The sequence below is a fragment of the Cynoglossus semilaevis genome, chromosome 16 (genome assembly GCF_000523025.1).
Source record: "Cynoglossus semilaevis isolate Cse_v1.0 chromosome 16, Cse_v1.0, whole genome shotgun sequence".
In the NCBI taxonomy this organism is placed as follows: Eukaryota; Metazoa; Chordata; class Actinopteri; order Pleuronectiformes; family Cynoglossidae; genus Cynoglossus; species Cynoglossus semilaevis.
In genome coordinates, this window is record NC_024322.1 from 15,636,733 (window position 1) to 15,661,474 (window position 24,742).

The window sequence follows — 24,742 nt, forward strand, 5'->3', positions numbered from 1 at the left end:
TTCTCTCCCCCTCCCCCCCCCGCTGCAGAGATCCTCCTCAGTTAGGACATGACTCCAAAGACGGGGTTGTGGCGACAGATGCTCGGCCCGATCTCCTCGTAGTCCTTCTTGGTGTGGCACACCTGGTAGAACTCGGGCTGTGGGAACCAGACAGGACACGTGTCAGAGTGACAATACAGAACCGACCCGGGGGGGGGGGGGCGGGGGGGGTGCCCTGGACATTCCTCGTGAAAGGAGAACCACGATATAGAGCGGGAACACTGTACACATGTACTAGACGTATCCATGTGTATTACTGCGTCTTCCACCACAGTAGAATACTCACAGTAGTAGTAGTAGTAGTAGTAGTAGTAGTACTCACAGTAGATGCTAACATGGATCCTCCAAACCAAACTGCGTATCTCTGCATATGATGAGTGATGACCTGGACATCGATGGGTTTAGGCTGAGGAGAGAAGAGAGGAGCGTGACTAGTTTGAACTTTGACCTCCCCATCCCATCATCATCATGGCTCCGCCTCCTCACCTTCAGTTTCCCTCCACTCAGCTCCTCACTCATCTTTAGCCGAGCGTCGACTGTTCTCTTCAAGTCTCTCTGCAGACGACGGCCGAAGTCCCTGAACATGGTGGAACCTCCGGACAGAACGATGTTCTACAAGGAGAACACACAACACCTGGTAGAATCACAGGGGGTGGGGCTGGTAGTGCAACAAAACAGTGACCTTTGACCTTAACAGAACCCACAGACGGAGAACTGAACGTGAGGTCATTACCTTATAGAGAGGACGTCTGACGTCGATGGGACAGTTCTGAATGACCTCGTCCACGACCTCTGAGATTGGCTGAGTGAAGTCAGGGTTGGCAAACTGGAACAGAGGGGAACGGAGCCCAGGTTTGAACCACATGTTCTCAGACAGTTCTCATCAGACACTGAACTCTCTGACGTGTGATGGTCTGTTCACTCGAACAGCATTGACCGGTAGAGGTTAAGAGGCTGAGGACTGAGATTTGAGATTTGTGACTCTCTGTGGCCCCGGTGGTGCTTTGGCGCCCCAGTAAAGAGTACGGCTGAGGACTGAGATTTGTGACTCTCTCACTGTGGCCCCGGTGGTGCTTTGGCGCCCTCTATTGGTACACGGGGATAGGACAGCAGTGGGTGAGTCACTTAATATACAGATTTTATATAGTACCAGTTCTACGACGTGTATTGTTGGTCAAACTGATGGTCCTCAGACTAAAAGGTGGTAAAACAAATACTGCTAACGGACCACAAATATTTGTCCTCAGTGTTGCAGTGATTTTAGAACAGTTCTCTGAGATCACGAGTGGAGGGACACACACACACACACACAAACACTCCACTATCTTCATCTGTGATGCTCAGACCGACCTCAGGGTGGAAGAAGATTTCTGGCCCCAGGAAGCGCTCGTAGCCCACGTCGATGGTGAACTCCTTCTTACTGATGGCGTTGATGCCCGTGTACTGTTTGATCCACTTGGAGCCGTCCGTGTCGTATTTATTAAACTCTTTGACCAGATCAGGACACACGTAGCTGAAACGCTCCTGACAAAGAAGAGAAAGAAAAAAAAACATTTGATGAGGAAAAGCCTGCAGAGCAAACAGGAGACAGTAGGGGGAGTAGAGATGTGTCAACAAACACAGTGCATGATGGGAAGTAGACTTGACGACTCACCTTCACTGCCTTGGCCGTCTCCAGTGACTGTTCCGGTGGGATGCCCACCTCCCTCTCCCTCAGAAGCTGCTGGGTGAAGTAGGTGATGTCACGTCCTGCGATGGGAATGTGCTTTATACAGCTGCCGATTACGTAACCTTCAGCCTGAGAGACGGAGCAGAGGGGGAAGAGGAAATCCATCCATTATACACAGAACACACACACACACACCTGGAGGAACAGTTCCTGACACTGAGGAGTTCCTTCTAACCTCAGACAGACTGCTGGACATTAAAGGAACTACAGTCAACTCCAGAACAGAAGTGGAGACGTGTGATGTCATCACTTTAGACTTAAAGAATACACACATCTAAAACCTCCGTTGACCGACTACACACACCGCATTAGTCCAAATACATAGAGTAGTACTACAAAAATACTGTTGCTATAAAACCACCATGAAGTGGCAGTGTTGAATGACTGTTGACTGACCACAGGGATGACGTGAGTGACTCCGTCCCCACTGTCGATGACCGTCCCTGTCAGAGTCCTCTCTCCCACCTGTCTGGACGTCCAGGAGGCGGCGAGAGCCAGCACCGCCTGAACACACACACACACACACACACACACACACACAAAAGAAAGGTAACATGTCAGTCAGACTGTGTATGTAAACATGAAGCAGTACTACTGTACTATTTCATCTGGGTGATCAGCTGCTGATGGCCGGTTTCCAAACCACTGGGTGGCAGCTCCACCCGTGACAGTGTTGGGTGTAAAAACTCAATCTTGTTGATATTTTTTTCTGTTTTTCTACATGTCGACCCATGACAGTGTTGGGTGTAAAAATCTCAAACTCAATCTTGTTGATATTTTTTTCTGTTTTTCTACGTTTGCTTAGAATATTTAAAAAAGAAAGGGTTTGAAAACGAAGAGCCGACAGTTCCTGTGGACTAGAACTGTTCAACAGTACCGTATCTCACCTGCACAGCGATGTACAGTCCTGGTACATTGAAGGACTCGAACATGATCTCTGCTGTGTACTCTCTGTTCTCTGGGGTATTGAGAGGCGGCTCTGTCTGAAAACACACATCAGTACACACCAGTACACATCAGTACACGCAGACATAGTTTTACCTGGAGATACTTTTCTGTGTAACATCCTCATTAGCCTCATTTTTGTCTAAAGCTCCTTCTTACCAGCAGGAAGTAGTGATCCTCAGGCTCCGCCCTCAGGTACTTGAAGATGATCTGCTCCATGAAGCGCTCCATGAGGTCCCAGTCCTCCACGATCCCGTGACGAATCGGCCACTGTGGACACCAACTCATGGTCATTAGAGCAGAGACAGTGTCCTCCACAAACATTCTTCTTCATCATCGTCATCGCCGTCATTGTGGTGGTTTGCCCAGGACAACGTACCTTAGTGGAATACGAGGGTTTGTCTACAGCTTCATCTCCGATGTAGAAGTCCAGGTCATCCACGCCCTTCATCATTCTCCTCTGGGCCTGGTCTCCAACCTTGGCCGACTCTTTGATGGCAATACCTGAAGACAGACGTCAACCAAAGATGACCAACACAGATTCATACTGTAGCCTAAAAACTGACTCACAGAACCATGTGAACACCAGCCAGGGTTCTACCCTCTCTCTGTATTTGTTTTTCTTTTTGACTGTGATCAGGACTAAATGTGGCCAGTAGGTGGCAGTAAGGACAATCATGATTTTAGGCTTGAGTTGTTGAACAACAACTTTTATAAAACAAAAAAAAAACAGCAACGCGCTAACACAATGCTAACATGCTAGTGCACCTTTGAGAAAACTATGAGAATAGAGTACAGGCTAGGTCAATGCAGTATAAATGTCCCAACTAGTGTATGTGTACATAGTGTGTACCTGAGCCAGTACGATGCTGATGGAGACTAAAGTACTCACATGATGGAATGATGAACTGAGGTTCCGTGTTCCCGGCGTAGCCCAGTTTGGTGTATCTGGAAGACAAAACCAAAAGTCTGTGATACACTACAAGTAGAGTTGTAGTAATTGGTCAGCGTCTGTACTTCTGCTAGTACTACATCCACATATGTCAGTGTGTTTACTTTGGTAAAGATTATTTTTGGCCGCTCTCTGCTGCTGCTGTCATCAATGGCATCACTGTTCCAGGTTTCTGGTTTGACGCCAGCGTCTGCAGCAGTTTGTTAATGGAACCATTCATCTCACAGTGGAACGGAGAACTGTTCATTTTTCACTGGTCAGAATGAAGTCCACGTCTGTGTACACTGCCCACGGACTCTTAATATAAACTGACTCTGACCTCAACAGTGTCTGATGAATACCTCCCCCTCCCGCACGCCCCCTCATGTTGAAGTTCCACCAACCGCCACCTCACAGTATCTCCTCGTGCAGCAGCTGTGTCTGACAGTGACCGAGGCAGATGTGGACCAGATGTGGACCAGATGTATTCATGACCGAATTTGGACCAGACCCCCATTTCCTGAACCGGGGCCCTCAGTCCTGAAGGAGGACAGGGTCCACAACGGTCAAAAGACTGTTGGCAGATCCGGTCCAAGTTCATCAACACGGATCATGTTTTTTTTTGGTGGTGGTTCCAGCCTCGAACCACAGCTGTTTAATCACAGTAACATCCACGTCCCAGTCAGTCTTCATGTCTCTAAACACCTTCATACCACAGAGCAGTCCCAGCTTGTCTCCCTGAACCTGCTGCTACAGGTACAGACCAGTACCAACACAACAGAGCTGCCGTCAATGTAGCAGCTGTACAAGCTATGGATTGGACTGTTAACATATCGTCAGGGCTTTGTGTTGGCAAGAATCTGGTGATACGATCCATATCGTCAGAGCTTTGTGTTGCCAAGAATCTGGTGATACGATACGATTTAGGAAACTAAATGTCACAATATATTCTTACACCCCTACATAGAACTAGATATGGTTTGTAACACAGTAGATCAGTGGTATCTGTACTAGGAGAGATAGTGTATTACTACATACAGCTGTGTATTGTGATGTGTAGAAATCTAAGCAGCACAGCTTTGATTCTCTGTGATCTAGGCCACAGCTCCTGAGGTATGAAAACCTACAGGTCCAATTCTACCAAAAACCCAGCGACTCAGCAGCCAGATGATGATGTCATCCACAGGCACAAACCTTCAGCACATATTTACACAACTAATGACTTTTCTTTTGCTAAATCACCATCTAAAAATGTGCCCCACGGTAACACAGGCAAATACTGTCATGGCCCAAAACTTCCAACAGTACACACTAAAAAAGTACTGACACCGAGTTACTAACCAGGTTGTCAATAAATGTGACTCCTCTTCTTCTAAATATAGTGATATTAATATTTCAACTAACCCATCACACACAACATAAAACATAATAAAAAAGTGTTAAAGCCTGGAACCTGAGTATTTCATCTGCTAATATTTCCAGACATTGACTAACACACAAATTTCAAATATTCCAGCTCAATCAGGATTTTGTTTTTAGCCACTTGGACTGGAACTTAATTCCAGTGGAATCTCCACCACCTTTTTCCAAATTCCACATCTTTGGAGACTAAATGCTCTGGAAACTTGGCATCACCGTGGCAGTGGTTATTTGTATTAAATCTAAAATCAACAGTACCAAACTGACAGCCAATCAGTTTGTGTCAGTTACATCTAATTTTCTTTTTTTTTTAATCCATAATTGCCTAAAACTGTTGTTTATTTCTCCAGACTGCAGACACAGGTCAGGTGACCTGGAAGCTGTGGAAACTAACAGCCTTTAGCTTGAGATGGAAACTAGCATCAGGCTAACCTGTTTCTCAGCTGCACTTTCTTCCTTGACCTCATTGAAGATCTAAAGCAGGAGGCTTTTTAACTGCCCTGGGGCAGGAGGCGATGATTGGGGGGGGGAGTATGCAGGCTATGTGAGGAGTGACTACTACAAGTCTTGACATGGAAGCAATGCAAGCCACTATTGCACCCCACCTCTGCCACCCCACCCCCCATGTCAGAGGGTGCAGCTATCATCAAACAGGATGTATTTCAATGTCTGCAACATTCTAATGTAAACTTCTCCAGAGTTGATCACAAACAAACAGCCCCAAAGACCAGGGTAGTTCAGTCCTGTTGATCCTGGTGTTACAGCATTACTGTTACTACTTTAACAAAGCCCGGTGAATGTAAACAAAAAAGCTGTGCAGATAATTCCGTTTTTCACAGTCATTTCAATCAGTTTTCATGTACACCGTGTACTACTGCTTCACTTCTGGTCCGGTACTTCTGTACCTGTGAAGTGACTATAAAGATGAAGGTAACGTCACCTCACACTAACAAAGGCGTGAGGCAGACGGTTACAGAAGCAGTAGTCCAGCGTACAGAAGAAATTAGAGAAGTTAATCAAAAAAACATGCTCGGATGCCGAGAAACCACCATATATGGACTAAAAAGCGTGAATGAGGAAGTGGATGCTGTGTAGGAAGTAGCAGTGCGCATGTGCAGACCTGGACGGAGAGGTTTTTGAATTATAGTACTAAAAACGATAATATATTTTTAATCCATATATGTGGCTTTTAACCCCGTACTGGCCCACATTGTAGTCATATATAAACCAGTGGAGGCAGGTGTGGAGCAATTCCCCTGCAGACAGTGTTGACTTAGCAGCAAAAAGGTTGGCTGTGAAGTTAAATACCACCGATGAGAGGAAAACTCGACCATTTAATATTTTTACTATTAAAACGTTGAGGGCGACGGAATTTTAATGTAAAAATTAGAGTCAACTTAGCAAATAAAAATGCACAAATGATGAGCCGGGGTCTAGTGAAAACAAATGAAAAATGACAACAATTCTGTCACACTTAGCATTTTGTTGGAAAAATGACAATTCTGTCACACTTAGCATTTTGTTAGCACATTAGCATACAGGCTAGCTGACACACACACACCCAGGTACCGCTGTGGCTGCTGACATTCACACTGACAGTCCCTACTACACGGTACCCTGCCTCTCCATGACACCCAGTCCTGCAAGGCTGCACTGCGCTCCAGCTGAAGCAAACCTACCCAGTGCCGCAGTCCACAACACATGCCGGTAGCCGTCCAGCCATCTCTCCGCGGGTCTCTGTCGATGCGAAGTGGTTCAGTTAGATAAAAAGCAGGCTGCGTCCGCGGGGAGATCTGACAAGCCGTCCACAGGCGGAACCATGAGCCCGCACAGTGCGTTTCCACTTCCGCACTCGGCTCCTCGTAGGCAGGGAGAGGCAAGATGGCGCAGGCCAGGCAAAGCGAGTTCACCAAGAGGGGGCGCAATTGACTTACTTACCGCTGGACTCATTAGCATTAGATACTACTTTAGAGTATTCATTATTATTTCACAAGCAACATACGTTTATTAAATATGCATATTTTTGTTTATCATTTATATGACCTTATCATTCCATTATAACATCATAAAACCAAAACAATAAACAACATTAAGTAACACAAAATGTATTACCTGACGCTCCATGCTTTTTATATTTCTCGATATCCTCGATTTTGTTGTCTTATGTGTGCCACGATTGCTGTGCTTCTTATCTTGTCAAAAACAGCACAGACGTTTTACGTTACTACTCAATTAAGACGAATATGCGTCGGTTAGTCCATGGACACACAAACAAAATTCATTTTGCTCCTAAAAATAATATATCCATGTTTGCAATTCTACCATTTAGTTGACTTATGAACTCAGAACGATATCTACTTTTAAAAATATATACATTAAAAATAGTTACGGCAGTTTTAATCGAGTGTAATTATTGCTGATAGAGATTGACGCCTTTAATTAATCTGCGTTTTGGCATCATTAGCCGTTTGGTGGAGATTAGAAATATATCGTTTTTAGATTTTAGATTTCGCGGTCAGACGGTTATTTAGGAAACATCCCATGAATAATGAGAGGTCCTCTGCATTTCTATTCAGGCAACACAACGCAGAGCCCTTAAGGGGTCCTGACAATTACGTAGACGCACACACGTGTGTCGTGCTCTGTAAACATGGCGGACTTACAGATGAAGCTCCTCCGTAAGAAGATTCAGAAAAGGAATCAAAAGAACAAGGAGCGGAAGTTACAACAAAAACAAGATGACGATGAGCCCGGTAAGTTATGTTACTAATTAAAAACACGCTTTTGCTCGTTTGTTTAAGTTTGAAAAAGTGACGTCGTTCCGTTCACGAAGCTATTGCCGTTGTACAGCAGATACCGTATTTATGTATTGTATGTATATGTGTAGAAAGCGATCGAAAATGTTAAATACGGTAGATGTGTGTATAATTGAATATATACATTTATACTGTAAGCGCTGGTGTCGTCTTATATTCTACCGTCCCACGCTGGACATGTCGGCAACCCCGTCCTTTACTGAGGACTAACAATGTGCTTCTGGTTTCGAAAATAATAAATTGTTTGTTTTTTTTTGGTTTGTGGTATTCATGACATTTTGACTCTGAAACGGAAAATTGTTGTTTGTTTGTTTTTTGGTTTGTAGTATTCATGACATTTTGACTCTGAAACGATGTTGGGCTGTACTTCACAGTAAAATCGAACGGCCTGGAAGAAGAGTGTCCTGGGGCAGCAGCGACTAAGTTCTCCAAGAAGGAAGAGAAGCAGCCTCTGACGTCACAGGCTGAAGATGCCACCACAGCCATCAGCCCTGTGCAGAAGAAGAAGAAAAAGAAGAAAAGAAAGCTCACAGACACGTCTGGATCACCTGGTATGTTTCTGTAAAGCTTTACAAACAACAGGTCAGTTAGTAGAAAAGTTCAGTTACTGTAATGATTGTTTTCTAAATGCAGTGGAGAAGAAAACCAAAACAGTAGAAGATGATGATGATGATGATGAAATGGAAGGTGAAGAAGAAGCAAAAGCAACGAGTCACAGTGAAGAGCAGATCACTAATGGAGATGAAGATGAAGTTGGTGAGGAGGAGGAGGAGGGAGAAACTATTAATGGAGATGAAGGTGGTGAGGAGGAGGAGGAGGGAGAAACTGAAAATGAAGATCAGCCTGAACTACCATCTGGACTGACTGGTATGATTCTGCTCTCTCTTCAGTCAGTGGCTGTTATACCATGTGACTGTTTTTTTTTTTTTGCCTCTATGTGTTGCCCCTTCACTGCATCCTTGGTGAAGTGGGTGTCAGCTGAGGCAGACAGAAACTCTTGTACAGCATCTGTCTTTAGGAGGCGCTACGTTAGCTCCTCTAACAGCAGTACAAGGACATGATACTGACTGATACTGCAGTTTTACTGCCTTACATTCATGTGAACTATCTGACTCTGTGGTGTTTTACTTCAGGTCAATTACTGTTGTTTTTTTTAAATTGTGCTTCCAGGTGCATTTGAGGACACAGCATTCTCCTCTCTGGCTGATTTAGTCAGTGAAAACACTCTGAAAGGCGTGAAAGAGATGGGCTTCGAGCACATGACTGAAATCCAACACAAGAGTATACGCCCCCTGTTGGAAGGAAGGTAAACGTTTTTTTAATTGTAACCTGTTTAGTTGTTGAAGTAAAATGTCAGCAATGTTGAAGAAGTATGAGTCACTGACTGTTCCTCTTTTTCAGGGACGTTCTGGCTGCAGCAAAGACGGGCAGCGGGAAAACCTTGGCCTTTCTCATTCCATCAATAGAACTCATCTACAAACTGAAGTTCATGCCCCGGAATGGTAATTCATTTTGTGAAGAGAGACTGTCCTACAGCGACACCTTGTGGAGGTTCATCCATTCACCCTGACTGTTTGTCCACCTGTGGTCTCCCTCAGGCACTGGTGTGGTGGTCCTCTCTCCCACCCGTGAGTTGGCCATGCAGACCTACGGTGTACTGAAGGAGCTCATCACGCACCACGTGCACACGTTCGGGCTCATCATGGGGGGCAGCAATCGCTCCGCTGAGGCCCAAAGACTGGCCAATGGTGTGAACATCCTGGTGGCCACACCTGGTCGACTCCTGGACCATCTGCAGGTGAGCGGAGTTGTTTGGCTGATATTATCAGACGTCCCTATTTAAAATGTTAACGTGTTTTGTTTGTTTTGTTTGCTTGTGTCAGAACACCCCCGGTTTCTTGTACAAGAACCTCCAGTGTCTGATCATCGACGAGGCCGACCGTATCTTAGAGGTTGGCTTTGAGGAGGAGCTGAAACAGATCATCAAACTTCTGCCCAGTACGACTCTGATTTGTCTTTTTCTGGATTGTGGCAGTGTGTTTCTACAAGATGCTGACGAATGTTTACTTTCATCCAGAAAAGAGACAAACCATGCTGTTCTCAGCCACCCAGACCCGGAAGGTGGAGGACCTGGCTCGTATTTCCCTGAAGAAGGAGCCGCTGTACGTGGGCGTGGATGACAACAAAGAGATGGCCACGGTTGACGGACTGGAGCAGGTTCTGGACAGTTGTCACATTCGTGTTAGCTCCAGCCTCTGTGTTTGCTGTGTTCCTGACTGTGACCTTTGACCTGTGATTCAGGGTTACGTGGTGTGTCCGTCAGAGAAGCGCTTCCTGCTGCTCTTTACCTTCCTCAAGAAGAACCGCAAGAAGAAGATGATGGTGTTCTTCTCCTCCTGCATGTCTGTGAAGTTCCACTACGAACTGCTCAACTACATCGACCTGCCCGTCTTGGCCATCCACGTACGTCTCTTCTCCCAGCGTCCTTCACAGAGTTCCATCACATTCCGGTGAATGTTCCAGAACTAGCTGCTTTCTCCCTCTAACGTTCGTGTGTTTGTGGTTGCAGGGGAAGCAGAAGCAGACCAAACGAACCACCACCTTCTTCCAGTTCTGCAATGCTGACTCTGGGATTCTGCTGTGTACCGACGTGGCAGCTCGTGGACTGGACATCCCTGAGGTGGACTGGATCGTCCAGTACGACCCTCCCGATGACCCAAAGGTAACTGCAGTCCAGTCCAACAGATTGGTGGTTGATTAGTGTTGATTTTGATCCACATTAACGTGCCCGGTGACTGTCAACAGGAGTACATCCACAGGGTGGGCCGAACAGCCCGGGGCATTAATGGGCGGGGCCACGCTCTCCTCATCCTGCGACCAGAGGAGCTTGGCTTCCTGCGCTTCCTGAAACAGGCCAAGGTGAGAACTCCCTTTAGGGAGACAGCGCTGTGCAAAAGTTTTAGGCAGGTGTAGGTATTTCCCGTCTCCAAACTTTTGTACTTTTTTCAGTAGTTAAAGGAATGTATAGAAGTTTTGTTTGAAATTTTGTTTGAAAAGTTTTGTATGAAATTAGGACGGCCTCCTTTCAGCCTGATCCTCCCCTCCATCCTGGTTATTTACCCCTGTCTTCTTCATTTCAGGTGCCCCTCAGTGAGTTTGAATTTTCCTGGACAAAGATCTCTGACATCCAGTCTCAGGTGAGGTGACGCTGTCACGCTAATGTCTCAGTTGTAGGTGATAGTTATAAACGGTACTTTTTAAACGTAGAACTGTTCTGTTCCTCAGCTGGAGAAACTGATTGAGAAGAACTACTACCTGCACAAGTCTGCTCAGGAGGCCTACAAGTCCTACGTCAGGGCGTATGACTCCCACTCGCTCAAACAGATCTATAGCGTCAATACCCTCAACCTCCTCATGGTGGCGCTGTCCTTTGGCTTCAAAGTGCCCCCCTTTGTTGACCTGAGTATCCTTTGCAGTCATTTTTTTGGTGTTATTTTAACAGCGTGTGTTCAGACGTTCATGTCGGTCACTGGTCTTCACTGCGCTCCGTGTTTTCCTTAACCCACTCTTCCTCTTCTGCGCTCCTTGTTTTCCTTAACCCACTCTTCCTCTTCAGACGTCCACAGCAGTAAAGGTGTAAAGATGCAGAAGCGCGGGGGCGGCGGAGGGTTTGGATACCAGTCCAAGAACGTGCAGAAGTCCAAGATCTTCAGACACGTCAACAAAGGACGGAACGACAACAGGAAGTTCTCCCGCTGAGGCCTGGACGTTCCACAGTGATCTTCTGTCTCTGAGTCTCTGTAGACCCTGAACTGCAGAACCATCAAAGACTGTTTTATAGTTTCTTCAGTGGTTGGGACCAACAGTCTGTATCTGATTTTTATCTCTGATCTGTTCAGAATTCCAGTAAATTCCACTGAGTTTCAGTGGAGGACAGAAACGTCTCGTGCTGATCTTTCTTCTGTGGCGTTCCTCACAGATTCTTACAGTACAAACCGCGTCAACACACAGGTTATTTACATGCTGTTCATCCTGGAACATTCTGGAATAACTTTCTGGTTAGTACTCTTTTCTCACAGCACTGGTTGAGTTCCCTGACCACAGGCTAGTGTGAGGCCATCGCTTCTTTGGTACCTGACTGTAAAAAAAAAAAAAAAGTAAATCAAATCATGTAAAATTTTACTGGGAACGTTTGAATTTTTTTTTTTTTTATTTGTTGAAATTCCAAACACAGTGTGGACTGTGAGGTCAAATGTCATTGGTACGATGTTGGTCTGGTCCCATCTTTACCCACTGACAGCTGCCCCCAAACCTTGACCCTGCAGAGGTCACACTGTAGATGAAGGTCAGTTATAATAAGTAAAAATCTATCTTTGTTAAGTTAAACCTTACATTTTAATTCCTTTTTTTATTATTATTAGTCACATGATCGTGGCTGATTAAATATTTCATCTTAAAATCTCATGTTTCTACATGATCTCTAATTGGTCAAAAGATTAACATTTAGCAGAAATAAAATCAAGAAAAGAAGTCCAAATATTTCCTTTGTTACATTAAAGGTTCCACGAGTCGTTCCCCAGAACAACATGTTCCACTTTTCATTCAAGATCTTCAGGTAGGTGTTCTAGGTACGGGGGCAGCGGTGGCTATGGAAGGTTGCAGGTTGAATAGTAGCCCCTAAGGTTCCACTGAGGTGCTGTGAGGTCCCAGCACACTGCTGCCCCCTGCTGACTAAGGTAAACGGTTAAATGCAGAGGTCACATTTGGTGGTGTGCTGTGTCACACTGACAATTAAATCACTTTCCATTATGGTCACAGGATTGAGTTAGTCTGTCAGAGCTGTCACGGGTCGTCATGACAACCACTCTCTTCCAAGTCACTGCTGCTGCTCCCCTGGTGGTGGAGACAGAGAAACTTGTTAAAAGAGAGAAACAAACAGAGAACCTGGTACAAAGAGTGTAACAGAAACTATTAGCATTAGCATGGTAGCCTGAACCGTAACACCAACCAAAACATGAACTCTAAAGACTTTTACTTTGATAAGACTAAAAGCAACGAGAGAATTTTCAGAATAAAACATTGATTTTAAAATGCTAAAATTTCAACGCTTTCCTCGAATCTTTCTCCACTAGTAGGTGCTAGTCCGGACTTTCACTTTGATAAGACTCAAAGCAACAAGAGAATTTTCAGAATAAAACACATTGATTTTAAAATGCAAAAATTTCAACTCTTTCCTCGTATCTTTCTCCACTAGTAGGTGCTAGTCCCAACCTGACGACAATGTCACTGACAATTTTTTTTGTCATAAAACAATTTTAAGATGCTGTTTCCCCACCCAATGTGACAAAGTTATTTCTACAACTGTAATGACTGTACGTCAGTAGCAGTGTTGTCTTTCTGCCCCCTCCCCTCTTGGCTCAGACAGACACATGGACTTCATTTGTTTGTTTGATTGAACCGTTCAGTTCAATGTATTTGGTGGGTTTTTTTTCATGGAACTAGAAATGAAAAGAAGTTGAACTGAAGTGAACTCTGATGAGAAACAGTTCCATACCATTAGTACCGCAGCAGGGCTCTGTTGTTTCCCAGTTCATGGACCTCTGGACGGCTTTCTTCCATCGGGAAAATCTTAACTCGCTCTCTGTTTGTGGAAAACACAGAGACTGAAGTTAAAGTCATCGTACTGCAGTATTATCATCAAGTAAAACAAAAATATTCGCTGGTGTCTGTGATGTTTTTAGTTTAATGAAGTATCTTTAAATCATAAGATCAGGCTCCAGAGACATTGAAAAAAAAGGAGCATTTCGTCATTTCACTCTGAAGGTGAAGCAGAACCTCAGCAGAGAAACAGGCAGAAAACCAGGACAGTGTTCAGGTCTGGTTATGTTGGGTTTTTGGAAATTCAAGATCTTCTAGAAACCAGCAGTGTTTTGTCTCATTCCTGTTCTGCACCAGAGGCCGAACGATGAGAAAAACAACAACATCTGTTGTTTCTCTCATCGTTCTATCTGTTCTACATACTTGGAGGAAGTACTTCTCCGTTCTCTCACCGTCCAAGTTGATCTGAGGTTCATATTTCTCAGATGCGACGTGTGGTAAATGATCCGAGCTCAGGCTCCACACATCCACGCCCTTCGCTGCCCCAGCTGCCATGGCCACACCCAGGGCCGTGTTTTCTGACATGGTGGGACACACTGGAGGGACAAGAGACAGATTCAAAACAAGAATTGACTTCATTAAGGCTGTGTACTGTCGAGGATCTGTCGATAACGATACGTATCACGATAGAGGGGCAACAATACGATATATTATGATATACTGCGATACTATAGGCATTACGATACATTAAAAAAAAAGAAAATGAACCAACGCCAGGAATATTTGACTGGGAATTGGTGATAAAAAAATCAATAATTGATGGAGGATATTGATACGGTATCAGGAAACCAAATATCACATTATTTTGGTGTATTGATATTTACTTGCAGCCCTATTAAAAGTGTTCTATTTTTTATATTTTGTTTTGTTTGAGCCACTGTCATCATGATCCTCCATGACGATGGTTGTCATGACAACAGTCCAGTTGTCAGCACTCACCCACAGGGATGCAGAGGATGTCAGCCTGCAGCTGCATCAGTAACCTGTTGGACGTCATGCCTCCGTCCACCCGCAGCTGCGTCAGTGGGACACCACTGTCCTGATTCATGGCGTCCAGGATCTGATCCACACAATTCACACGAGCACCAGATTAACAGCTGAGCGGAACTTGAAGGGTCAAATCCAGGTCAACTAAATGATTTCATAAACATGGCTGTAGCCCCGCCCCCCACCTGAGACGACTCACCTCTCTGGTCTGAAAACAGACGGCCTCCAGCGCAGCGAAGGCCAGGTGGTTCCTGTTGGTGAACTGAGTGAGTCCACAGATGATGCTGCAAACACAGAGGGGAAAAAAAGACTGAAGTCAAACTATATTTACTTTTAAAAAACCACTTGACAAGTTGGATCATGACGGGCTCACCCTCTGGCACTGGGCTCCCAGTAGGGGGCGTAGAGTCCAGAGAAAGCAGGTACAAAGTAACAGCCATAGGAGGTTCCCACTGCTGCTGCCAGTTTCTCTGAGAGGAAACCAAACATTTGTCTGTGAGAAATTTGTGACATGTCAGAGTACTGAGTACTCTCCCTGTACTACTGTGTACACAGTCTCTACAGAATCACTGAAGACCTGAGTACTCTTCATTTCCTATTGTCTTTTGACTCTACTTCCTGTGGTCTTCTGACTCTACTTCCTGTTGTCTTTTGACTCTACTTCCTGTTGTCTTCTGACTCTACTTCCTGTTGTCGCCCTCTTCTACTTTCTGTTGTCTTCTGACTCTACTTCCTGTTGTCTTCTGACTCTACTTTCTGTTGTCTTCTGACTCTACTTCCTGTTGTCTTCTGACTCTACTTCCTGTTGTCGTTTGACTCTACTTCCTGTTGTCGCCCTCTCTTTCTCATTAGCTGTTGTTAGCTAGCAGCTAATGAGACCAATCAGTAAGTACCGATCTCTGAGGAGGACTGGAGTATGCCCATGTTGTCTTTCAGCCACCGTACCACTGCACCAGCGATGGCCACTGAACCCTGGGACAAACAACAGACGACCATGAGTTCCAGGAGTGTGGAAATACTTGTAGTACCGATGAAGACGGTCTCACACCCACCTCCAGGGCGTAGCAGGCAGGCTGGTCCTTTCCCAACTTGTAGGCCACTGTGGTCAGCAGCCCATGTTCTGACAGGACGGGCTACGGAGTCCAGGAGACAAACGTCACCGTTACTGTGACGATACGTGACAACAGTACAACAACAGTACTACAGATACAAATACCTCACCTTGGTGCCTGTGTTTCTGAGCAGGAAGCATCCTGTTCCATATCTGTGACAGTAGATGGCGTTAGAGAGTAGATGAAGAAGAAGAAGACAGACATTAGACAACAGGCGGTCAGACTACAGGCGGACAGATACTACAGGCGGACAACTTACGTGTTTTTGGCCTGGCCTTCTTTGAAGCACATTTGACCAACCAGAGCTGCTGACTGGTCACCGAGACACTGAAGGATAAAGATTGACCAGAGAAGTATATTTCAAACGTGTCCCTGTTTTTTTAATTTTTTGATTTTGATTTTCTGGTGTTGTGTATTACTGCAGTTTTACCTTGAATCTGTGTAAAGATGGAAATATGACAGACCTGTCATTACTGGATGTCTTTTTGTTTTTGTTTTTTTATGTGAAACAGACTGTATGTGTGTGTGTGTGTGTGTGTGTGTGTTTGTGCTGCTGTGTCAGTGTACAAACAGAATAAGAGTTCCCCAGATATTGGAACTCCTGCCAGAGATCCAGAACTCTGGAAAATATTAAAGAAAATGTTTGAGAGAAAATAAAAAAAATAATTCAACATGAAATCCAGGGATGAAATGATAAGATAAGAGTTGAACCAAATAATTTAGTTTGTTTAGTTTCTATTGTACAGAGTCAGTTTTTACTCAAACCTCATCATCAGAGACCAAAAAAAAAACAAACAAAAAAAACTGGAGCTGTTTCATCACCATCTTGTGTTTCTTCAGCTCACCATGCAGCCGTATATTTCAGAGGAGCTTCTGACTGAGGGCAGGATTTCCATTGGGACGTCAAAGTAACTGTAGAGGAAACAGGAAACACTCAGTGTCCTCCTCCCTGAAGGTGTAGGTGTGTGTGTGTGTGTGTGTTTTCACCTGCAGAGGTCAGGGTCCCAGTCCAAGGTGTGGATGTTGAACAGCATGGTGCGACTGGCGTTGGACACATCTGTACAGTGGACTCCTCCACTCCTGCCCCCTGTCAGACGCTGAATATAACAACAACAACACTTAGTTACAGCTTCACACCCCACATAGAAACCACGGTAATGGTTGAACGACAAACACACCCAGATGATCCAAGAGTCCACTGTACCAAACATGGCCCGTCCACTCACTACGGCCCGCTGCACCTCGTCCACGTGGTCCAGAATCCAACGCAGCTTCAGTGCACTGAAGTAGGTGCTGATGGGAAGACCGGTCTTGTCCTGGATGAAGGTGGGAGGGGGTGGGGGGAGAACGACAAAATCAGTTTGTGAACGTGTACACCTGCCTAAAACTTTTGCACAGTACTGAGAGTACTTTACATCTACTCTACTGTTAAAACTAAGGGATGTCTGATATTACGGCAGACAGTAATTGTGAAACACTGCTTTAACCTGTCAGCTCAGTGAGCAGGCGGCACTTCACCTCCTTCACCACCAGGGCACCACTGCCCCGCTATATCGGTATGGTTGATATCGGAATCAGAAATTGTCTTTGGACAATATCAGCAAAAAGATAATATCAGACATCCCTGGTAAAAACATTTGCTGACATGTACGTCATGATTCCAACGTCCCCCTCCACCCCCGCCCCCCCCCACGTCTCACCCTCAGGTGATTCTTGTCTCCCCCTGGAGCTTTGTCGATCAGCCGCTCCACTGTGGACTGGGTGCGCAGGTCCAACCAAACTGTCAGAGGACAACAACAGGTTCAGAGGTGTGGGTCTGTGCCAGTGAGGTCACAAAGGTCACAGAGGTCACCGGACAACATTTACAGATGTGTGGACACTGGGGTGACACCCAGTTCACTGACCAATAGCATTGTAGAGGGGCCGTCCTGTCGTCTTGTCCCAGACTAGCGTGGTCTCTCTCTGATTGGTCACTCCCACGGCTGAGAATGCAGACACACAAGGATATAACTAAGAACTCCCAGAATCCTCTGCTCTACCTGTGAATCAGTGAGTCACCTTTGATGGAGCTGACATCGATGTCCAGCTGGACCAGTTTTTCGCAGGTCCGGTCTATGCACTCGTACACGGAGCGGATGATCTCCTCGGGGTCTTCCTCCACCCAGCTGACATGAGCGGCCAATCACAGCAGTCGTCAGGCACAGACACATAAAATGGAGGTGAATGAGACCACTGGTGAGGATAACTTTGAACTTGGTAGCTGGTGAACTCGAACCTGAAACCTTCTGAACTATAAGTCCCCTTCCTTAACCACCAAGTCACCACTGCCCGTGATAATAAATAAACTTAAATAAAAACAGATTTTTTTCTGTGTTTTCAGTTGGATTAAACACAACCGAACACGGACACCTTGATTTTTTTTCTGTGTTTGCAGTTGGATTAAACACAACCGAACACAGACACCTCCCACCCCCCGCCCCAAGCTTCCCACCCCCCGCCCCCAGCTTTTGTCCACCAGTCAAAAATAATCCAGATTACTAACTCACCCCTCCCTTGGGAAAAACTGCTTGATTTCCACCTGGTGTTGACAGATCAATTTGGCTGTTTTGGCATTGAATACCTGAAAAAGACAACAACAAAACAACAACAACAACGTAGTTAAGACAGTGAGTCTGATGAAAAAAAAAAACACTCCACCCGTCCGTCTCCCCTCGTGTCTCCGTCTGCTCTCTTCTTCTTAAGCGATGTTACCTTCAGAGAATTCTGGAGGATGACCTTTGACACCAGGTCACGACCTGACCCGTCTCTGTTTGATCTATGGACTGCGATCCACTTCCTTTAACTGTCACGTCAGGACAATAAAAAATTAATTTAGAATGTTCTACAGCAGAACAGCCGCAGCAGACGGAGGTGACGGTCTGAAACAGGTGTTACACTTTCTGACTCACCCTCAGGGTTTATTAAAGGGACATATATTACATTCCACTCCAAGGACACACACAGGAGTGAAGAGTGACAGGAGCCAAGTGAAACCAGGGGAGGGTTCAAGTCCCTGCTCAACTGGGATGAAGGTCACCTCTACCTGTTCCTGGTTAAAGTGATTATGACCAGGTGTGTGTGTGTGTGTGTGTGTGTGTCGGTGACAGAACTGTTGTGATAACACCAGATTAGTTCCTGTGACACAGAACTGTTCATAAACTCATAAACAACTGACTTCAGCCCAGAATAAAAACCCAACAGAGTCAAAGTCCAACACTGTCTCTGCTCTGAAGACGCTCCAGACAAACATTTACCCGGTGGGCCTCACAGACAGACAAAGTCCACAGTCTTTGACCACACACCAGGGTCAGTCACAAACCCCTCAGACAGTCCTGTATCAGACGTCTGATGTCAGTGACCAAAACCAGTTCAGACTGGTCTCTGTGTCTACAACAGATGGGACCAGTTTCATCGTCACATCTTTGTCACCTTTGACCTTTAATCAGATTTTTATAGAAAAGAAAAAAAAAAGAATCGTTCAAATCTGATCAAATGTCACATTTTCAACCAAACAGGAATGAAAACCTCATCAACAGGTTCTGATCTAGAATTAAAGGAAGTGGACAAAGGTCATCCTCCAGAATTCTCTGATAGAGACACCACTGAAGAAGAAGAAGAAGAACACAGAGGAGAGAGAAAGTTATTTTTTCTGTTGTCGTCAGTCTTGGTTCTACCTCCTGATTGGCTGACTGATCATTTTTATATAACCTTGTGGAGTTGGTGTATTTTTTTGTATTTTTAAAAAATACCCATTATTACTAATGTGGTTCAATGTGGTGTGTGTTGTTAAGAACAATTATTATCAAATTAAATCACATTAACACGTCTTTATTGTCATTATGTTCAGTTAAAACATAACGAAATGGGGGAATTATCACCTGAGAAAAAGAAAAATCAATCAATAAATAAAATAAAATAAAAACTACAGCAAAAAGAAATGTATCCAACCCTGTCATGAAGAAAGAATACATTTTAAAAAGCCTTGTTTGGTTTGGACTTCTGTGCTAATGTTTTCGTATTCAAATGAGTCAAATAAAGATGTGCTAATGAACCAGTGACGTCATTACTGCCTGACTCAGTTTCCACTGAAGAACAACGGTCCTCATCCATCCCCAGTCCAGAACTACCTCATGAAAAGATGCATTTTTTAAATTATTATTATTATTCTGAACAATAACAACACATCTCTATATATCTGTATGGACAACCTTAGTGGCCTCGTAGTTTTCTTTTAAAACATTTTTTAAAATCTATTTCCAGAGTCAGCTCTTCAGAAACTTTATTAAAAGAAAGTGTTCATTCCGACAGTTCTTGGAAGTTAAATAATAAAAATGAGTCTGAATTATTGGCTGCCTCTGTAACCTAGGTAGGTCTATACATTTATTATTATTATTATTATTTTGATTCACGTTGCTCCTTGGTCGTTTGCAGCCAGGTACACGTCACTCACCAGGAACCTCGTCGAGCTCGTGCCCTGGTCAATGGCTCCCACCAGCGGTTCCATTTCTGCTTTTTTTCTCTCTCTTTTTTTGTCGAAGTTTAACAAAAAGCTCCGCTTCTTTTCCGAGTTTTTTTTTTCCCCGCTTGTTCTCTTTCTGACTCCAGCCACGTCCGCCTGTGAGGAGGAACCAAACTGTATGTGGCTACACTCCGTGGTTTTCCCTGTACACTGTAATGGGCGGGGCCTAGGCAGCCGCTCTCACGGCCCGATTGGCTGATTCTCGGAACCCATAGAAAGCTTGTCCAATCAGGTGTGGGGGCGCGTTCTCAGAGCGGAGGGAGAATCCTTCTTCACGTGTTTGGTTCAAACGGGTCTGAGACACCGAGGAGCTTTAAACTACGGAAGCTTGTTGCTGCTACACTACGTGAAACCTATCACGTAATTAAGTGAAACTGAGCCAATTTGTTTTTTCCCCTCAGTGTGGCAACAATAGGCTTCCGTACAGATCACATACTCACAACAATCACCTTCATCAAAAAATGTTGATAAAATAATTTTATGACACGAAAAGTTCACATTTTTACAGAAAATTTTATTAAAAAAAAATTCTTAATTTGACAAAAAACATGAAGGAAAAGATCAAAATTTTTCTGCATGTTTCTCATCAAATTAGAGCATTTTGAGAAATTTCTTAGAATTTTTTTGGGGGGAAATCCACGGGGACTGGAGGGTTGTTAGAGTAAGAGCAGGTGAGAGGATGAGGGGTGGGCAGCGGGGGCTGAAGAGGGGTCTGGGGGGCAGGACAGGCCTTAATGTGAGCTCTTTAAGTTAACAAACTGTAGAGTTAAAAATAACCACAACCATTACTTTGTTCTCAGAGACTGTCATTCATTCAAGTTCAAGACAAAGTTGCCACCAGACCACAGTAGATCAACACTTGTTTTTTCACGTTTTTTTATTCCACAGATCTGTGGGTCACAGCGTCGGGTTCACAGCTGTTGAAGACCAGAGTATCAGAAAGACCGGGGTCTGGACTCAAAGATAGACCGAAAAAAAACCAAACACAGACGACGACGATGATGTCAATCCTGACGTTTACAAGTTCAAGTACAGGTTGGTACCAAGCGTTTGACGGTCACTTTAGCACCACCTGTAGGCCATCGCGTATGTCATCTAAGGGCAAAAACAAACCTTTTCAGTACCAACTTTAAAAGGGGGAAAAAAATGACTGTGGTGGTGGTGGGGGGGGGGGTGGGGGGGGGGGGCCGCTGCCCCTCCTCTCATTTCCTCCCTGAAGTTCTGGACCATCTGAAAGATCAGTGGAAACTATTCAACCTTTAACAGACCAACGTCCAGTGGATACACTTACTTGAAGTACGGTTGTGGGTCAGATGGAGGTCAGTAGGTCAGATGGAGGTCAGTAGGTCAGATTCTTACCTGATCAGAGACCAGGATGTGGATGCCGTCGTCCTTCTGTCTGTAGATGTTGGTGATCTGCTGTGGCGTGATGTTGTAGAGCGTGGCGATCTTCTCGCACAGCTCCAGCGCCGTCACCTCCTCCAGGAACAGAGCGTGATAAACTATCAGGGAGTAGAACCAACACGTTAGTGCCTTTGGCTTTGACTCCAGAACTCTTCTTTATTTGTTACTAACAGTAAATCAACTCCTGAAACTTCCTGTTGTTCCATGAGTCAAACTAAAAAAAAAAAACACATCATCTGCATACGTACTGTCGCCATCTGCTGGTCGGGCAGCAGTTTGACTCCTGGCCTGTTGTTGACACACATAGATGGTCAGTCGAGGCTGGACACACCTGCAGTCACAGTGAATACAAACACACGTTGGTGAGGTCACGTGGAGAAGAGGATGACGAGGAGAAAAATGTATCTTCATCCTCTGTTCTACAGCAGGAACGTCAGGTTCAAAGAAGTTCTGAGGTGGAACCTGTCTGAGCCAGGCATCAACCCCCCCAAAAAAACCCCAAAAAACCCAAGACAATTATGAGCGCCGTCTGCTGTTGTTGTGAAGGATTAAAAAAAATGCCCCTCTGCTGTAGACCTGTGACCTTTGACCTGCTCCCCAGGCCGTCCACTCTCTCACCTTCCTTTCATGGTGTTGAAAAGACGGATGCCGTCGGCTGGACCGCAGATCTGGATCAGATCCTCTCTGCTCATCCTCAACAGGTCGGCACCTGAAATGACAGCAGAAGTCCTGCTGCAGGGACACACACCAGCTCCCCCGTCTCCCCCGTCTCCCCTCTAACTGTGCCTGAACATGTGTGTCACTCGTTAATCATTTCTGGTTCCTGTTCTGTTGACACTGTACTGCTACGTTCAGACACGTGTCATATGCGACCACCAGAGGGAGCACTAACGCACATTATGAGTTTGTGTGACATATGAAGGTTTTTTGAAGTTTACCTGAGAAGCTGGAGAAGAGCCTGGAGAAAGAGGAGAACCTGTGACGGAGCAGCCACTCCTGAGTGTTCTGCGGAGAACACGATGGCAGCAGATGCTACAGGTCAAAAAGAAGAAGAGCTCTTGAAATGAGAATATCTGCACTGCATCCACTGTCTCCATCTACTGGCCTGAAGGGGACAAGAAAGGCACGTTAACCTTTTCACTCTGCACCGTTACTTACGTCGGAGCAGTCGGCCAGGAGGAGCTCCCCCTGCTGGTGCGGAGAACAGTCGCTACAGAAGCATGCACACAAAAAAGGGAGAGAACAGAGTCATGGACATTCAAACACTCCCCTGGTCTGGGGTGAGAACCGGTGGGGTGGGGTCGGGGGGGAGGGGTGTCTGATGTTAACACATCTCAATGGGCCGAGGTGAGAGTGACCTACCCGTTAGTAAAAGTGCAGGATGATGGAGAGTCCTGGTAGGAGGGTGACAGACTGTTGGGGGCGCTGTGGCTGCTGAGGTTCATCACATCAGGCCACGGTGAACACTAGAGGAAGAAATGTTCAGAGCCAGTTCAGACCATTGGTCCAAGGTTTGTGTGTGTGTGTGTGTGTGTTGGGGGGAGGGGGGTAGAGGGGCTAAACAATGATCTTATCTACAGAGAGTTGATTAATAATACACAGGCAAAGTTCAAAGGTCACGTCCTGTGGCCTGAGATTTTATCCTGGTTGAATAACAGAGCAGGTCGTCACGTGACGTTCAAAGACAGGATGTGACCCACAGTGGTACAAACCAGGACGTTGACCTCAGACTAATGACCTCTCATTAATGATTCACTTCCTCCCGTGGACCAACCTGAGGTCAGGACCTGTCAACTCTGAGGTTCCACGAAGGACAATGATCTCCAGGTGAAACTAAAGCTGCACTTTGGGACAGAATGTTTGAAGCTGAAGGATTCCCCTCTGGTACCAGTACCAGTACCAGTACCAGTACCAGTACCAGTCCATGTCCCCATGTCTCACCTCTCTCAGCACAGTCGTCTCGTGGGATGTTTGATACTTTTCTCTTTCCTGAAAACTTTTTTTATCAATCTTCTCTCTGTCAGTCTTCAGTTTACGGTCTGCTCCTTTAGGCTGTGGTGATGAAGAACATGAGGAACATGAAGAACATCAGGAACATGAAGAACATGAGGAACCTTTGGAACACGAGGAACATGAAGAACATGAGGAACCTTTTTTGCGTTTGTGTTGTAGAGCACAAACAGAAGGAGAACTCAAAAACACTCGGACCTTAAAGACTTTAATCTGGCAGCTGGAGGAATGGGCGTGGTCCAGGTATTCTCCGTGTTCGTTGGAGGTGAACGTGTCCACCTGGATACGGAACGGCACGCCCTTTTCCCCGCCGTGCTTTCTGGGGGTGAACTCTGTGCTGATGCAGTTCACCTGAGTGGAGAGAAGGGGAGGTGAAGAGGAGGACACAGGAGGAACAGGAGCGACGTTCCTGCTGGAGTTCATCGGTACCTGAATGAAAACAGAAGCGTTCTTCACAGGATCCCAGAGGAACTCCACGGTGTGGAGCTGCAGAGCGTGAGAACGCGGCTCTAGAATTCCCACGGACAGAGGAATATCTGCGACAGACGTCAGATCAGAAATCCGATTCTTCAGATTCTCGACGCGCAGTAAAGACGGTAAAGTTCTGGGAACTCACCAATGTCCAGGATTCTGTCTCCGGGTCGGTTCCACCTCCACCTCTCCAGCTGCTGGTACTCCATGTACTGCAAGCGACGGTCGTGGAATACCACACGAACAATACTCTGTGAACAAGTGGATGTGACGTTAGGCCAGAGCAGCAGGGGGCAGCATGTGCACAGAAGACGTACTGTAGGGTCAAACAGAAAAACGGACTTCCTGCTGTACTACGTCGTTTTTTTCCCCTCTAAAACTCATTCCAACTTCTACCACAAGTATTAGTACTTTTATTAAACAGATATTTGTTCAGGATTAAAAACCAGGGCGGCTCCAGTGGAACCTGTTCCGTTTCCTCATTCTCTAGAACAGTGTTTCCCAACCTGTTTTGGGTCACGGCACACCACCGAACAAAAAAAATCTCACAAAAAGTTCATATGATGAAATATAGGGATATTCTAGTAAAAAAAATGTACTCCTGTTAAGTTGAAGACAATGCTAATATACTGGCAGGAATTGAAGAAAGACACAAAGATCTTC

At 45.4% G+C, this 24,742-nt stretch overlaps 4 protein-coding genes across 9 annotated transcripts in view; 1 reads left to right on the forward strand and 3 right to left on the reverse strand.

Moving 5' to 3' along the window:
- LOC103392345 (actin-related protein 3) lies at positions 1-6,962 on the reverse strand. 2 transcript variants are annotated; one of them, XM_008328941.3, is made up of 12 exons: positions 6,743-6,952; positions 3,606-3,661; positions 3,093-3,217; positions 2,873-2,983; positions 2,656-2,751; positions 2,165-2,272; positions 1,694-1,837; positions 1,390-1,563; positions 773-865; positions 526-651; positions 362-445; positions 1-137 (listed from the first exon to the last, which is right to left on the reverse strand). In XM_008328941.3, exons 1-12 carry the CDS (start codon positions 6,784-6,786, stop codon positions 42-44), a joined length of 1,257 nt encoding a protein of 418 aa, XP_008327163.1. In that variant the 5' UTR covers positions 6,787-6,952; the 3' UTR covers positions 1-41. The 2 variants fall into 2 exon arrangements, with proteins under 2 accessions (XP_008327163.1, XP_024919649.1); XM_025063881.1 differs by lacking the exons at positions 1-137; positions 362-445; positions 526-651; positions 773-865 and adding exons at positions 894-986; positions 1,053-1,124 and having other exon boundaries at positions 6,743-6,962.
- Positions 6,963-7,624: 662 nt separating this feature from the next.
- ddx18 (DEAD (Asp-Glu-Ala-Asp) box polypeptide 18) lies at positions 7,625-12,036 on the forward strand. Of its 5 annotated transcripts, none has more exons than XM_017040054.2 (15): positions 7,626-7,816; positions 8,254-8,430; positions 8,513-8,646; positions 8,686-8,746; positions 9,050-9,185; positions 9,281-9,381; positions 9,478-9,677; positions 9,763-9,877; positions 9,957-10,096; positions 10,181-10,342; positions 10,449-10,601; positions 10,685-10,798; positions 11,020-11,076; positions 11,165-11,342; positions 11,496-12,036. In XM_017040054.2, exons 1-15 carry the CDS (start codon positions 7,714-7,716, stop codon positions 11,636-11,638), a joined length of 1,974 nt encoding a protein of 657 aa, XP_016895543.1. In that variant the 5' UTR covers positions 7,626-7,713; the 3' UTR covers positions 11,639-12,036. The 5 variants fall into 5 exon arrangements, with proteins under 5 accessions (XP_024919647.1, XP_016895543.1, XP_024919648.1 ...); XM_025063880.1 differs by having other exon boundaries at positions 8,513-8,637; XM_008328942.3 differs by having other exon boundaries at positions 8,513-8,635; positions 8,681-8,746.
- A 40-nt stretch (positions 12,037-12,076) lies between these two features.
- Positions 12,077-20,511, reverse strand: LOC103392347 (glycerol kinase-like). The gene is made up of 19 exons (XM_008328945.3): positions 20,126-20,511; positions 18,183-18,256; positions 17,695-17,801; positions 17,541-17,618; positions 17,337-17,416; positions 16,815-16,952; positions 16,624-16,733; positions 16,482-16,548; positions 16,221-16,256; positions 15,896-15,963; positions 15,746-15,788; positions 15,577-15,657; positions 15,418-15,496; positions 14,898-14,994; positions 14,724-14,808; positions 14,477-14,597; positions 13,930-14,073; positions 13,434-13,520; positions 12,077-12,772 (listed from the first exon to the last, which is right to left on the reverse strand). Exons 1-19 carry the CDS (start codon positions 20,177-20,179, stop codon positions 12,756-12,758), a joined length of 1,566 nt encoding a protein of 521 aa, XP_008327167.1. The 5' UTR covers positions 20,180-20,511; the 3' UTR covers positions 12,077-12,755.
- A 745-nt stretch (positions 20,512-21,256) lies between these two features.
- Positions 21,257-24,742, reverse strand: part of tfcp2l1 (transcription factor CP2-like 1) — a 6,338-nt gene continuing 2,852 nt past the window's right edge. The window contains exons 4-15 of the mRNA XM_017039659.2: positions 24,225-24,330; positions 24,038-24,144; positions 23,807-23,959; positions 23,540-23,650; positions 22,961-23,064; positions 22,757-22,808; positions 22,537-22,630; positions 22,217-22,307; positions 21,847-21,929; positions 21,554-21,696; positions 21,389-21,424; positions 21,257-21,289 (exon numbers count right to left, since the gene is read on the reverse strand). Of these exons, the coding sequence (XP_016895148.1) occupies positions 21,257-21,289; positions 21,389-21,424; positions 21,554-21,696; positions 21,847-21,929; positions 22,217-22,307; positions 22,537-22,630; positions 22,757-22,808; positions 22,961-23,064; positions 23,540-23,650; positions 23,807-23,959; positions 24,038-24,144; positions 24,225-24,330 (1,113 nt within the window). The remainder of the gene's footprint in view (positions 21,290-21,388; positions 21,425-21,553; positions 21,697-21,846; positions 21,930-22,216; positions 22,308-22,536; positions 22,631-22,756; positions 22,809-22,960; positions 23,065-23,539; positions 23,651-23,806; positions 23,960-24,037; positions 24,145-24,224; positions 24,331-24,742) is intronic.